Raw genomic sequence first — 13,608 nt, forward strand, 5'->3', positions numbered from 1 at the left:
AATACACAAAATAAATACATAAAACAAAAAACTTACCTCTTCCAAAAAAGTTACGTAATTACTCGCATGGGGTCACCACTCAAGAGCGCAGCGACGCATCCTTCCACTCCCGTAAATTAGTCGCTATCAAAATACAAACTAAGACGTGTTTTATGAAGCTACCGGGGTTGCGGAGGAAATCGGGCCGCGCCAAGTGCTTCATTTTTGAATCCGAAAATGCTTTGACCCCATGCGAGTAATTAAGGGTTAAGACAAACAAAATACTTTGTGAATGGTATAGGATAAAAATACGTGTTGTTTTGTGATTAGTAGATTTAATTTTAAAAACTACTAACTAAAATAATTTTGAAAATTTGCTAAACATAATAACCTGTTACTTTAATTTCAGGCGGTTCGTGGTGGTATAAAACCAGCTTTTTCCTACGACTAAACTTGTTTAAAACACTATAATTTTCATTTCAAATCAGACTGACTGAAAATGATCATTTTTGACAGTTAATGACTAGTTTTTGACCGAATTGACCGTAAATGACGGTCAGTCAAATTCAATCACTAGTCATTTTCAACCACAGATANGCTTAGGTCTGAATAGGCCTTTAGACCGTTTTCTGCGCCTATATTTCTATGGAGCGTTCCTGATTGAGTCTGTGCCGCGCTGCGCCTATATTTCTATGGAGCGTTCCTGATTGAGTCTGTGCCGCGCTCGGTAAACTTTTGGTACCACGTATGCCGAGCATGTTGATGTCATGCCGCTGCCGCGCCGAGAAGTCAGAAAACGGCCGAAGTTAACCACAGACTACAGAGTTTTTGTCGGCCGATAGTTGGGTCGGGCTGTTGATCAGTCTGGACATGTATGAAAGTGCGCACATTGCACCGATTTGATATCTGCCGATTCTTCATACAAATTAGAATCGGGCCCAACTATCGGCCAACTAAAAGTCGGTGGGCTGCGCCTAGGCTTAAGTAAACCTTGAAAATAAGCAATAAACATATTAAGTATTGAGTATTAATATAATTCAACCATTATGGGGTGAACCAAAATAAAGGTTCAATCACTTCTTCACATAGTCCCATGTCGTTTATAACAAATGTTGCTTAAATGGCAATGCCAGATTTTGTATGGAAGGTGGCGTCTTTTTTTTTTCGCGCGGCCATCGACCGAACTTTGTTTTTTGATTACAAAATAGTGTAATAAACCAAACTTAAAATGGCATGTATACCTCTAAACTCAGTCTGAACTGAGTTACGAACATTAGAAGTTTGATGATTTTCATACTAGATTTGCTTTTTGCGCGCAAGTTTTGTAAGAAATTGCAACAAAATATTGCGCTATTTTTTTATTGCGCTGATTCTGCTCCATACTGATGTCTGGAGCCTATAATGGATAGTATTGTTTGTTTACACATACAATGTCACTATTTTGTTGCAATTTCTTACAAAACTTGCGCGCAAAAAGCAAATCTAGTATGAAAATCATCAAACTTCTAATGCTCGTAACTCAGTTCAGACTGAGTTTAGAGGTATACATGCCATTTTAAGTTTGGTTTATTNTTTATCTATAAGACATGTAAATTATCTGAAATTCAGCTCTTTAAAAGGCTTCCCAGCGATAAATATAACTTATAGCCCCATAAGTTGAGAGCGTAACAAACTGTAGTTTCATGGTGAAAGTCATATTGTATAGCATGACCTTTCTGTATACAATGTATACAGGCAAGCATTGTTACAAGATCAACAATAGAAAAGTTTGTCAACACTAATTCAAGGCCTTAGTTTTCTAATAATACACAACTGCATATTATTTTGATAACAACTTAATAATTAACTAGAACATTTTAATAACTACAGATTTTAATATATTTTATCGACATGCCTGACTGAGTTATGAGTGATATTGATAAAATTACCTAATTAAATAATTTGTTTGTGAAATACCCAATTATTTCCTGAATTCGAGCATGCACCTTTTTGCAGCCGATTCTCTAATATTTGTTTCTATTAAATAAAAAATAAATTTAAATAGACTGATGGTTTAGTAGTCAAACCTTAATGTCGAGAAAAACAGTGATGTCATTAACATTTCCATGGTTATGTGTAAAGAGAGCAATAGGGAAATATTTATATGTCAATTGATTGGCTGTTATCAATATGACCATGAAACGTTAAACAATATTAATGGGTACATGCATAAAGACTTCCATAGCATAGTGCGTATTTATGTATCCTTACATAGGTATGTAAATAAATATGATACATACCCTCTGTGGTGTGAAGATTGGCGCCATCGCATCCAGATCTGTCATAGGGAACTCCACTCCTTTAGTACGCAATTCGTTGTACACCTGCACTACGCCCTGTAAAAATTGACTTGTTTTTTATAAAAAATAATACAATAATATTTATAGCACGACACTCAAAAGATAAACACAATCTGGTGCTCCCATACCATGTCAATATTTATCAAGATTTTAATCTATTCAACCTACCCTACCTACCAAAATATGACTCATATTTTCAGTTGTAAAATAGTGCAATTCCATTATTTTTCCATATTATTATTTAAGGTGAGATAACAATCTACAACCTTCACATAACAAGCCTTTATGAAAAGTTCAAGGGTTTATGCCCCAACTGAGACAGAGAAATTAATCAAATAAGATCACAATTATAATACATACTGTCTTATTGACCATATACTAGTTAGTAGGCACTGATTTTTATCATTTAGGTATCATTATGAAAATCTAGAAATTCTTTGGGGATATCTTTGTCATTAAACAAACAATTTTTTAGTATATTACAGTAACACACCTGCAATTCAGGTTGGTTCTGGAAAGCATCGGCCCAGCATTGGATAAGGCTCAAGACTTTCTCTTGCACTACTGTTGGGGGATCATTTTTGGGGCCAATGAGTTTTACCTGAAAATAAAAAATATTCCGTTAAAACAATTCAATCATTTAGCTCCTACTTAACTCCTATGTATTGTAGCAACTACTTGATTATAAAAGCTAAATGTGTGAGTTTAGTTAAAACTATGGTGATTTAACTGCCATTTAATTAAAAGTTTATCAACAATAATTTTAAGTGTGGAGACACAAATGGGCCTTTTACTATCTCACATACCTGCATGAAAATGTGACTTTAATTGTTCTCCAACAACTAATCTACTAGAGAATGATATAATATCTATTTATGGTCAAAATAATTCAGTAGAGCCTACTGAAGATGACACCTACAGTAAATTATTGCATAATCTTACACAACTATTCCATTAAACTAAGAGAATTGGTCTTTAAAACCAGTTCTTATCATAGAAACTAGTTTTATTGCTCTTTATAGGTATTCGTCAACCTTACAAGGTTACATTCATAATACACAATACTTTGAATGGTGGCATTTCAATGGTTTTTACTGTGCTTCATAAAAACTATTTCATTGTAATTCAGACAGAAATATAAAGAAAATAGTTCAATTCAAGGCAAAATTAAAAGGCATCTTTAACATCTTTTGTCTGTTTTTATGTAAAATTCCAATATTTAATATCAAACATTTAATCAGATATAAACAAAGATACTGAGTCACGTTCATTGACACTAACATTTGTTTGATAACAATGTATTGTTAAGAAGTGACTTTGTGACAACGTCTGATTATGAGAAGGTACAAGGGCGATTTTTAAAATGGCAAGGTTTGTAAAGAACTGTTAATTTACAATGCCTAGAGGGAGTTATTTTAGCCGTACATTATAATAAACTAGGTATTCTTCAATGACTGAAAATTTTCGAACAAAGTATGTTTCAAAATTGAATAAAAATATACTCACCAGTTCAGAAATGAACTCCTTGTGACAAACCAGAGCATGGAAAGCCTTTCCACAATTTTTCACACAGGTCTCCAGAACAGTCAATGAGTACATGACAACAGTATAGTTCTTGCCAGCGCTTTGTGTCAACCGTTTCCTTATGGCTTTAACTGCATCCTTCGGCCCATCGGTACTGCTGTTTATTATATCACATATTTCCATATTAAGAGCCCAATTTTCGGAGGGTAACGAGCCATCTGTAGCTTGTTCTGCGAAAAAATAGTTTATTGGACTTTTCAATCAAAGGGTCAAACTAATATATTACTTTGCTTGCAATGACGTACAGAGCAATAAAAATTAAACCACAATATCTCCATAAACATAACTGCCTCTCTTTTTGTCTCCTCGAAGTAAATGATATCTCAATCAACAAAGAGAAAACCAGATTATATGGTGCGCAACAAAAATATTTTAGTGCTAGTCACGAGAAAAGACTTCCTTCCTCAATATTTTCCTCGAGAGGCTTTTTAAATTGAATAACTAGGTACACTTACCAATTTTTTGACCCACCGGCGTAGAAAAGGGATTTCCTACCCCAAAGAAGGACATTTTTACAAAATAATCAAAGAATTTATGAAAAAGATTTCACCGATTTCACTTGTCACCACAAAACTGACTGACGTAAAAACTAAAAATACAGATAAAAAAGATACCTGTCAAATTTTATCGATTAAATCGATTGTTTCAATTACAATCGTAACTTGATTAATTGAATCATGTGAATTTCAAAAATACAGGGTGTCACAGAAAAATGTAATAAGTTAGAGCTTTAAATGAAGTATACCCATAATTTTCTAACAGAACACGAACAAACTAGAAGTTATCTCAGAGAATCAACATGTTGCCAAAGAATGAAGAAATAATAAAATTGATAGAAAACCAACGTTCATCTTCCGAGAGGAGACCGGAGTAGACCTATAAAAGTAGCTCTTTACCATAACTACGTAGTAACTATGGTTACCTTGAATATTTGTCAATTAATAATAACAACAACAAAGCTTATTTCCTTGCACACTTTATTACCTACTATTCAATAATGGGTGAAAAGAAGAACTTAAATTGTTTAATTATACATCCAGACATCGAGCCAGGTGTTATAGACAATGCTATGCTTACGCGATGTATTTTGGAATACGGTAAGTTACTTCCGTACCCTAAGTTCGTACGTAACTTATTATTTTTATATTGCGTCCTTCCTTATAAGTAGCGTCGTGTCATATACTTATTACCTACCTTGTGATTAATAAATAGATAAATAAGTATCTCGTTAGAAGAATAGGTTCCTATTGAGATAGGTAGTTACCTACTAATGTTTTCATAACATAGGCCCCACTGAGGAAGCTGGAAGGCTGTTTGCTGAAGAAGGAGTCCACCTAGACGAAGCTCCTGTGGTGCGCCTTGAATTCCAAAACATTTTAAGAATAGACCATCTCTGGATGCTCACGTCTCTCACAAAATTGACTCTAGCCCATAACTTGATAGAAAAAATCGAAAACCTAGAGCAGCTGACCGGCCTCAATGAGTTAGATTTATCCTTCAACAAAATTGAGAAAATAGAAAATCTTGATGCGCTGGTGAACCTCGAAGTGCTGACTTTATTCCACAATAAAATCAGGAAGATGGAGAATTTGGATTGTCTGGAAAAATTACTCGTATTCAGTATCGGCGATAATTTAATTGAGGATTATAAAGAGGTAAGAGTGCACGCTACATGGTATGGGAATGATGACTGTAATACCGCTTAGCACTCCTCCTTGCCTCAGAAAAGCACTGAAGCGCCAAAAAAGGTGAACACCAGACCCCCGCAACACCTAGAGCTACTAAAATTAGCTACCTACCTACCACTTTCTTAGCTTACTTACTTACATCGTTTCTTTCGTTAACTTCTAGCATGATTTTGTATTATGTGTGCAGTTCATTATTTCAATTCTTTAATTCACACAGATGGCTTACATGCGCAGATTTCGAAAACTTCGTTCAGTGAGCTTCAAAGGAAATCCATGCTGTGATGACCCAATGGCTTATCAGTTTCTTAAATCAGCACTCACCAGAGTCACGTATTTGGATTACAAACTCGTCACCGAGGAAGAAAGGGAATATGGAAGGGCTTTATTCAGGTAAAAAAAAATATAGGGAGTTCAAAACGAGGCATCATTCATCGTCCACTTCTTTTCTAAACGTAGCTGACCGAAATTGGGTATGATCATAATAATATCATACCATCAGTAGGTACTTTCCACATAAAAATATTTATTAATTTGTACTCACAGAGGGCTGCTAAGAAAACTGGATGAACAGGATGAGAAATCAGAAAAAGAGAGACTCGCCAAAGAAGAATACGAGGCCAAAGTGGAATTCTACGCCCTTTCCTTCGTCGAGTATTTGAGTGGACCGGAGCTGTTGGAGTCAATGTTCGAGAAAGACCCTGACGGCTCGTTGCTGCTGCAAGTGGGCGGAGAACTTATAGGATTTTATGAACAGTAAATAAATTAATGTATTAAATATTAAATTTAGTTCATGGCTATTGCTTGATGCACCACCATTTCAAAATTTCAGATACAAAGAACAATACGTAGAAACGATGGCAGGGTTAGTGGAATTCGCACAAGGAGCCTATACTACTAGACAAAACGAAATCAAACTCTTCAAGGACCTTGTGGACAATGCCCTGGAAGACAGCGTTCAGAAGAGCAAAGAGTAAGCCCAGTGCCGTATTATCCTTATGGCACTTTAGGCCAGTGCCTAGGGGCCCACTACGGCCAGGGGCCCACTATGACCAGGGGCCCAGCACTCCCGATAAAAAAATGAAAAAAATAATTTTAAAGATTATTTTTATGGAACAAAACTCAGACCACCTCAAAACTTCGCCTTATTTTGGTTTACACATTCAATCGTCCTATTAAGATATTGTGGAACCTTATTAATTTTCGTGACGTTGGCATTACTGCTTTGGTTTACATGACAGGTCGACGGTCGACGCCCTTCAGAGGCTAAAAATCCTCACTGCGGAGGCTAGGGAGAGGGCTGAGGGTGTGTTGGCTGTATCATTCGATATAGCCAACGCTTTCAATACCATCCCTCATTCCACCATACTCTAGGCACTTCAACATCACAGAGTGCCTCAGTACCTTTGAGCGCTGCTGGCCGATTACTTACGGGACCGCGAAATCCTGTATGTTAACAGAGACGGCCAGCTCAAACGGCGCGGTGTAGCCAGCGGGTTTCCGAAGGGTTCGGTGCTCGGTCCACTCTTGTGGAACCTAGGCTTCAACTGGCTCCTCCGGGGCGTCCTTCTCGCGAGCATGAGTGTCACATGCTATGCGGATGACACTCTGGTCACTGCCCGGGGAAGACATTTCGGGCCGCGGAACGGCTGGCGTCGGCGGGCGGCCAGCGCGCCCCTCCCAACGCGTTGAGGACGTTAAGATTGACGTCAAAGGCCAAATGAAATATCTGGGCCTCACGCTTGACGGGAGGTGGCATTTTAGCCTGCACTTCAACGGGCTAGCGCCACGCCTCCTCAAGGCAGTCAGCGCACTGAGCGAGCGGGAGAACGATTCTCTCGCCCCATCGCTCCGCAGGTGGAGAAGGGGCCGGAGAAGGCGGTTGTACGACCGTTCTACTCTGCCCCCAGGTGGCGTCCAGCAGGCCGGGGGTGCGGGGGCACCCTTGTCACCTTCGTCTGACGGGAACGGCTTGGCGTTTCGGGCATTCCCGTCGGACTCCCACAAGGGGGGCGTGTAGGGTCCGCCGTGTAGGCGAGCTGTCGCTGTAGCGTGGTGTCGCGGAAGTCTAAGGCTACGGCTGGATACTCGCGACACCCCCACTCGGGCTACGACGGAACGCCGCGGGAGTCCCACACACCACCCTGTCCCCCGGCAGTGGTGACGGTGCGCAAAGCATTTCCTCCGCGACAAAAAAAAGGGGGGCCCAAAACGAGCTGTGCCTAGGGGCCCCGAGATGGTTAATCCGGCCCTGAGTAAGCCATCCTTATCTACGGGGATAAGCCCTAGCGCGCTGTGCTATTTCAGTAGTAATTCGGTCGTTTTAACCAAATGACGTCCACCTACTTAGATATGCTTCCCCAAGGATTTCCACAAAGACAGGCCTACGCTCTTACCGTATCCAGTATTTTCATTCACCGAAATGTCGCGCAGAGAATAGACTCACCTGATTGCTGATTGATTTAAATTGCATTCCAACAGTGTTGTATCAAACTTCGAAGCAAAGAAGAAACCGTTAGTAGACCAGATGAACGAGATAATCCGCAAGTTTACCTCTAAGCAGGCGACGATAGAACAGCTCGAGCCCCAGTTGATGGACTTGGGGGAAGCGTTTAACGACGCGTTGTACGAACTGTGGAAGAGCCTGATGAGTATTGAAATGCAGCTGTATGAGAGATGCGAGGTAACTAGGTACCCTAATTGAATCTATTTATTGTACAAGAAAACCAACGTCATAACATGTAAGTAGGTAGGTAGTTTGGTGGACTTTACATAATTAAACAGGAAATGACTTAGGTATTCAGGCACAAGTACAATTACAGAAAAAATAAATTCGCAAATGACCTTCGCACTTTAACACTTGTCATGTCTTCATGTATTAACTATCTCATAACATAACATTAGCGTGGTTATGAGTATTTTACTTATCTACTAATATAAGTACCTACCTACTAGGTAGGTACCTACCCACTACTAATATAAGTATTTAAAACGTTTCACCCATAACAACAGAATAAGTAGATTTTTCAAATATTAAAATGATTGATTTCACAGGAGTCCCGAGTCCAGTTCTCGGTGAACATGACAGAAATGATTACGAAGTTGATGGAGGTGTCTCGTAATGCGTTCGGCGCGTGGCGGGAGAACGAGGGCGTCTGGTCGATGAGGCAGTTCGAGTCACTGTCCAAGCTGCTGGGCAACAAGATCATGCTGGGCGATGCACCGCCGGAGCTCTTTGAGGTAGACATTTCTAGCCCTCTAGAAAAGTAGCAAAATGTGACACTTGTAATTTCTAAGCCTAGGTGCAGACCACCGACTTTTAGTCGGCCGATAGTTGGGCCCGATTCTAATTTGTATGAAGAATCAATCAGTGTAATGTGCGCACTTCCATACATGCCCAACTAAACTATCAGCCGACAAAAAATCGGTGATCTGCGCCTAGGCTGCCCTTCACGGGCGAATTACCTAACTAACAAAAAATGCCTTAGCGATGGGATTTCAAAATTACAACTGTCTTTTGTCACTTGTTGCGGCTGAATAACAAATTCTGACAGGTTCAGGTTGCTTGTTTAGAATCGAGCTAAGATTCTGAACAAACATCTTGTAATTCTGCAAACATCCTGTGATCAGTAATCGTAAAATGCTGATTTGCATCATAGAAAAACGAAATTTATTCGTAAACAAGATGTACCTAGTATGTAATGCATTGAAATGAAACTCACCTCCTCCTTCACCCTGTCTAGACACTTGCGAAAACTTTCCACGGCACAACCTCACGTTGTGACGTCCATTACACTTTTTTGACCTTAAGAATGATGAAAGTTCGTATGGCTGCAAGCGTAAGACATTCTTTTACTTACATCACCATCAAATTCATAGATAATGATGGACCGCGACGCCATGATGAATCTGGTGGCGCAGTCGTCGGACAACCACATGCGCTTCATCGACGCCCGCGAGGATCTGCTGGTGACCCGTGCGAACAACTGGCGCGACGACCTGGTGCAGGGGGCTAACGAGTACGTGAGCTTTATGAGCTTAGCAAAAAGGATTATTATATCAGTGTGTAATTTTTGTAGTTGATCAAACAAGGGTTGATTCTACTGCTCAATTAATCTTACCAGCACTAAAGCTGAGATAATTTTATCTATTAAATATACGAACAAATAATAATAATTTATTGTGCATAAATTGAGTAGTAGAATCTTTTTTTATTTTTATCAACGATAAAAACAAACACTCTGTATTACCATTTGTCTCTTTTTTGAACCATCACCATAGTGGCTTGGCACTATTAGTTGTAGCGTTTCAGCTTGCTTGATGATCATTGCTATTTTAATTATTTTTTATCCGGACCGGAAGTTGAAAGCAGCGCGGGAGTATTGCTTTCAACTTCCGGTCTGGAACGGAAACGGAACCATCGAGGTTTCGGTTTCTACATTGCATTGTTGCGTGTTTTTTTCGTTAGCTTTACAAGCCTGCATGTATGGGTGCGGTGTATTGTATGTTTATTAAATATTGTATTTGGTGTTTTACTAGGTATTCACTAGTGTTTTAGTATTTTTTTAAGTAGGTACTATCGGCAACAGTGTTAACTGCCGGTCATGTCGTCTCGTTCTTACGCAAAGAATCACCATTTGATGAGAGCGAGAGCAAAAACGGAAATGGATAGTTAACACTGTCGCCGTGTGTACTAACCACGAAATGAACTGCCTATGCCCGCCAATCTTTACTTGCGCAGCTTACGCTGTTTTTTTCAGTAACGAAGTAAAACGCAACCGGGACCGCATACTGGAGATAAACTTCTTCATCGACAACCAAAGGGAGGAGTGGACCGACATGCAGATGGGATTGACTGAGGCAGTGGACCCTGAGACGGCGGCTTTGCTCGGCGACGACTTTTGAATGCCTTCATTATTTATTTCGTATTTTAAATATAATTTTATACGGTCGATATTGTTTTATTTCTGAAATTATTAAAAGGAGGTTCTCAATTTGAACCATTTGTTTTTATGAATGTCTGCGATTATTTTAGTAACTAGTGGTACTTGTTGGAATCGATACAGATGATTGGAACGCAAAACGGAAAACAAGTTTCATAAAATAATACAACTTTATGGTAAATTCATGTTTATTTAACAGTAAACAATATCATAATAAGGATGCATAAAACAATAAAATTCTTACTTACAAAATAATTCTCTTCTCTTTGTACTAAACTTTTTTTACGAGTAATATAAATTTAAAGATTATTATAATTAATTTTTTTATACAAAGATTACTTATAAAAATCCGTGATTGACAATTTTAATTACATTTTAAAGTAAAAATATTGAATACAATCAAACAGCAAAACTTATGCAAAAGCTTTGTGCAAAAGTAATTTCCTACTTACACATAATAGGTATACATAGGACATTCAAACATTTAATATTTACTTAGCTGCTTTTTGTTTAAGCATTTGTATGTACATTCCCAAAGCTTTTTGTACTTGAGGCAATTTGCAGAACGTTTTAAATTCATTTAGGTCAGCCTCTCTCGTCTTCTCAAGGCGTATGATGGGGTCCATCCTAATCTTTTGTTTGGTCAAGCTACGGGCCGCAGGGGGAATGTTCTCGAATTTTGCCATGAATTTTTTACACTTTGCGATTGCGTCTGCTTTGTCCGACGCCGTTTCGTCAATTAGGCCGACCTGTAAAATTAATAATTAGGTGTTAGAACATAAACAATGCTACTTGATAAGTGTCTTTTAACATTTAATTTTGTAGTTTGCCTAGTTTTCGACATGTTTGGTAATTATTCATTATATTGTATTGACTTTCTAATTTTAACGAACTTTGGAATATCCTTGAGCTGAAAGACGTGTTTTGAATACCCAATGAAGGCCGGATATACATCTAGTTAACAACGTGTAATTGTTTTTAAACATTAAAATTATTGTTGTGTTCACTTTGAATTTTAATTACGAACATTATTATTTTTTAACCTTTTTGATCTTGAAGAGCAGGAAATTAGTTTTTAAGTCTACTTCATAATAAACTTTTTAAATGGTTTCGACAAACAGACAAAGTCTGATTCCTTTTTAAAGAGATTTTTTACTCCAGGGAAAAACTATCGCCTTACCTTTAACGCCTCATCAACGGAGAACATCCGACCCGTAGTGAGGGCCAGCTCAGCTTGCCTCTGTGGGATGACATTACACATGGTGTCCATGAACCAACGAGGGGCCACGATGCCTAGCGCCGTTTCGTTGAGGCCGATCCCGAATTTGCCGTTTACCATCACCCTGTATTCACAGCTCATCGAAATCAAACAGCCGCCGGCTGGGGCATGCCCCTGAAACAATAAAAACACATTTTTGATGGGATTTGGCTATTGATAATAAGTTAAGGATCACATCAATGTTATTGGTATCTTAAAATCTTCCAACTATAGGCTACACTATGAGGTCTAAAAAAGTGGTATTTCATGTTTGGGTTATTCTCAGTTGCCCCCACTAGGGGGCTTAGGAACATTATCAACAAAATGTCTTACCATTTCTGTTGATAATAAATATTCTTAAAATTTTTGGTACCCTGGGAAAATTTTCGTCTATGACAATTTTTTTTCAACTATTTTTTTTTACCTGTCCATTTGATAAGATTATTAATTATAGGGTAACTTACACTAATAGCGGCAGCTGTGGGGTAGGGTGAGCCGAAGAGTTTCAACCAGAAGTCTTGCAGCGTAGACCAGAAAGCAGTCATCCTCTGCTCTTCCGGATTATACATCTCTGTGATGTCTAAACCGGCTGAGAATACAGTAGGAGATGCCTGGAAATTGATTTAATAACGTCAGATTAACAGTTATATTGTTTTAGAAATACAACTAAGCAATATCTTACTACGATTACTTTTGGTAGCTTAAACTCAATAAATTCTCAATAGTGTTCTTACCCAATAAAAACCTTATATTTTTGTATAAAATATACAAGTGTTATTAATTTTACAGCCCATGATATCTATTGATATCTTTACTATCTTTTATTTATTATACCCTCAAACTTTAATAGATCTATTTATTACACCCTTAGAAATATTAAAATACTCACAGATGCAATGATCAACCCCTTCGATTTGTTCTTTCCCACTTCATCGAGTGCTTTGCTCAATTCTTGCAGAAGTTCAAGATTTAGACTGTTGACGGGCAGCCGCTGCATGGTCAGCGTAGCAATGCCATCATTGTCCACGGACAGGTCTGTCAGGGGACCTTTAGATGATAGGCTTCTAGCAGTAGGCAGTATACGCCTGGCAGTACCCAATAACCTCAATGGGAACACTGAAAAAATAAGAACGGTGTTGATTAATGATAACAAATAATAACCAGATGTTTATGGAGAAGGAAAGATTTGTGAAAAGATATATTGGGTCACACTAATTAAGTTTTTTTATTTACAACACTAAGTACTTACTTTTGCTAGCAGTAATTGTAAAGCACAATGTAGGTAGAAAACTATGTTATCAGTTCAGAGATTTTGAAAGTCACGGTTAAAGAATTCAAGTTAGTGCTCGCTATTTATATTATTTTTTGTTTTAAAAAGTGGTATCAACAAGTAAAAATAACTAGGTGATTATAAACTTTACATAGAGTTTATAATTTATTTCATGACTCCGCAACGCAGAAATTCATAGTCATAAAACGTGTGATACCTGAGTATGTAATAGTACTTACTAATAATTTCAGCAAAACTTCACAGTTAAATAAAATTCACGTTTGAACCTTGGACTCGTCTCGAAACTTGCGTTCGTAAACTTGGCAAAGTTGTTGTTTCTATCTGTCAATGTCAAAAAGTTTTGCAGCAGTCCACAGAGTAAAAAATCAGTACGATTACATTCTGTGATTACATCACTACGATACATTTCAAATTTTTACGATAGAAAAATTCTAGTACGTCGGAGCTTTAACAACAACGTCGCGACTCGCGATACAAACAAACTATATAAAATTAAAATATCAAAACGACTATGTACAACGCATCAATT

General features: G+C 38.1%; 3 protein-coding genes across 4 annotated transcripts; 1 reads left to right on the forward strand and 2 right to left on the reverse strand.

Moving 5' to 3' along the window:
* Positions 1 to 2,258: 2,258 nt before the first annotated feature.
* LOC114351519 (TOM1-like protein 2) lies at positions 2,259 to 4,474 on the reverse strand (the record flags this gene model as incomplete). Its single annotated transcript, XM_028302765.1, has 4 exons — positions 4,358 to 4,474; positions 3,825 to 4,072; positions 2,812 to 2,919; positions 2,259 to 2,354 (listed from the first exon to the last, which is right to left on the reverse strand). Coding segments are annotated over exons 1-4 (507 nt in total), but the record flags the coding sequence as incomplete, so codon positions are not given.
* Positions 4,475 to 4,846: 372 nt separating this feature from the next.
* LOC114351513 (dynein regulatory complex subunit 3) lies at positions 4,847 to 10,857 on the forward strand. The gene is made up of 9 exons (XM_028302757.1): positions 4,847 to 4,999; positions 5,190 to 5,557; positions 5,808 to 5,980; positions 6,134 to 6,343; positions 6,420 to 6,560; positions 8,069 to 8,270; positions 8,642 to 8,827; positions 9,467 to 9,606; positions 10,348 to 10,857. Exons 1-9 carry the CDS (start codon positions 4,900 to 4,902, stop codon positions 10,490 to 10,492), a joined length of 1,665 nt encoding a protein of 554 aa, XP_028158558.1. The 5' UTR covers positions 4,847 to 4,899; the 3' UTR covers positions 10,493 to 10,857.
* LOC114351514 (enoyl-CoA delta isomerase 1, mitochondrial) lies at positions 10,701 to 13,411 on the reverse strand. Of its 2 annotated transcripts, none has more exons than XM_028302758.1 (5): positions 13,298 to 13,411; positions 12,678 to 12,904; positions 12,253 to 12,399; positions 11,711 to 11,923; positions 10,701 to 11,279 (listed from the first exon to the last, which is right to left on the reverse strand). In XM_028302758.1, coding segments are annotated over exons 1-5 (846 nt in total). In that variant the 5' UTR covers positions 13,299 to 13,411; the 3' UTR covers positions 10,701 to 11,021. The 2 variants fall into 2 exon arrangements, with proteins under 2 accessions (XP_028158559.1, XP_028158560.1); XM_028302759.1 differs by lacking the exon at positions 13,298 to 13,411 and adding an exon at positions 13,038 to 13,056.
* Positions 13,412 to 13,608: the final 197 nt, after the last annotated feature.

The sequence above is a fragment of the Ostrinia furnacalis genome, unplaced genomic scaffold (assembly GCF_004193835.3).
Source record: "Ostrinia furnacalis isolate ACB-3 unplaced genomic scaffold, ASM419383v2 OfSCF1159, whole genome shotgun sequence".
In the NCBI taxonomy this organism is placed as follows: domain Eukaryota; kingdom Metazoa; phylum Arthropoda; class Insecta; order Lepidoptera; family Crambidae; genus Ostrinia; species Ostrinia furnacalis.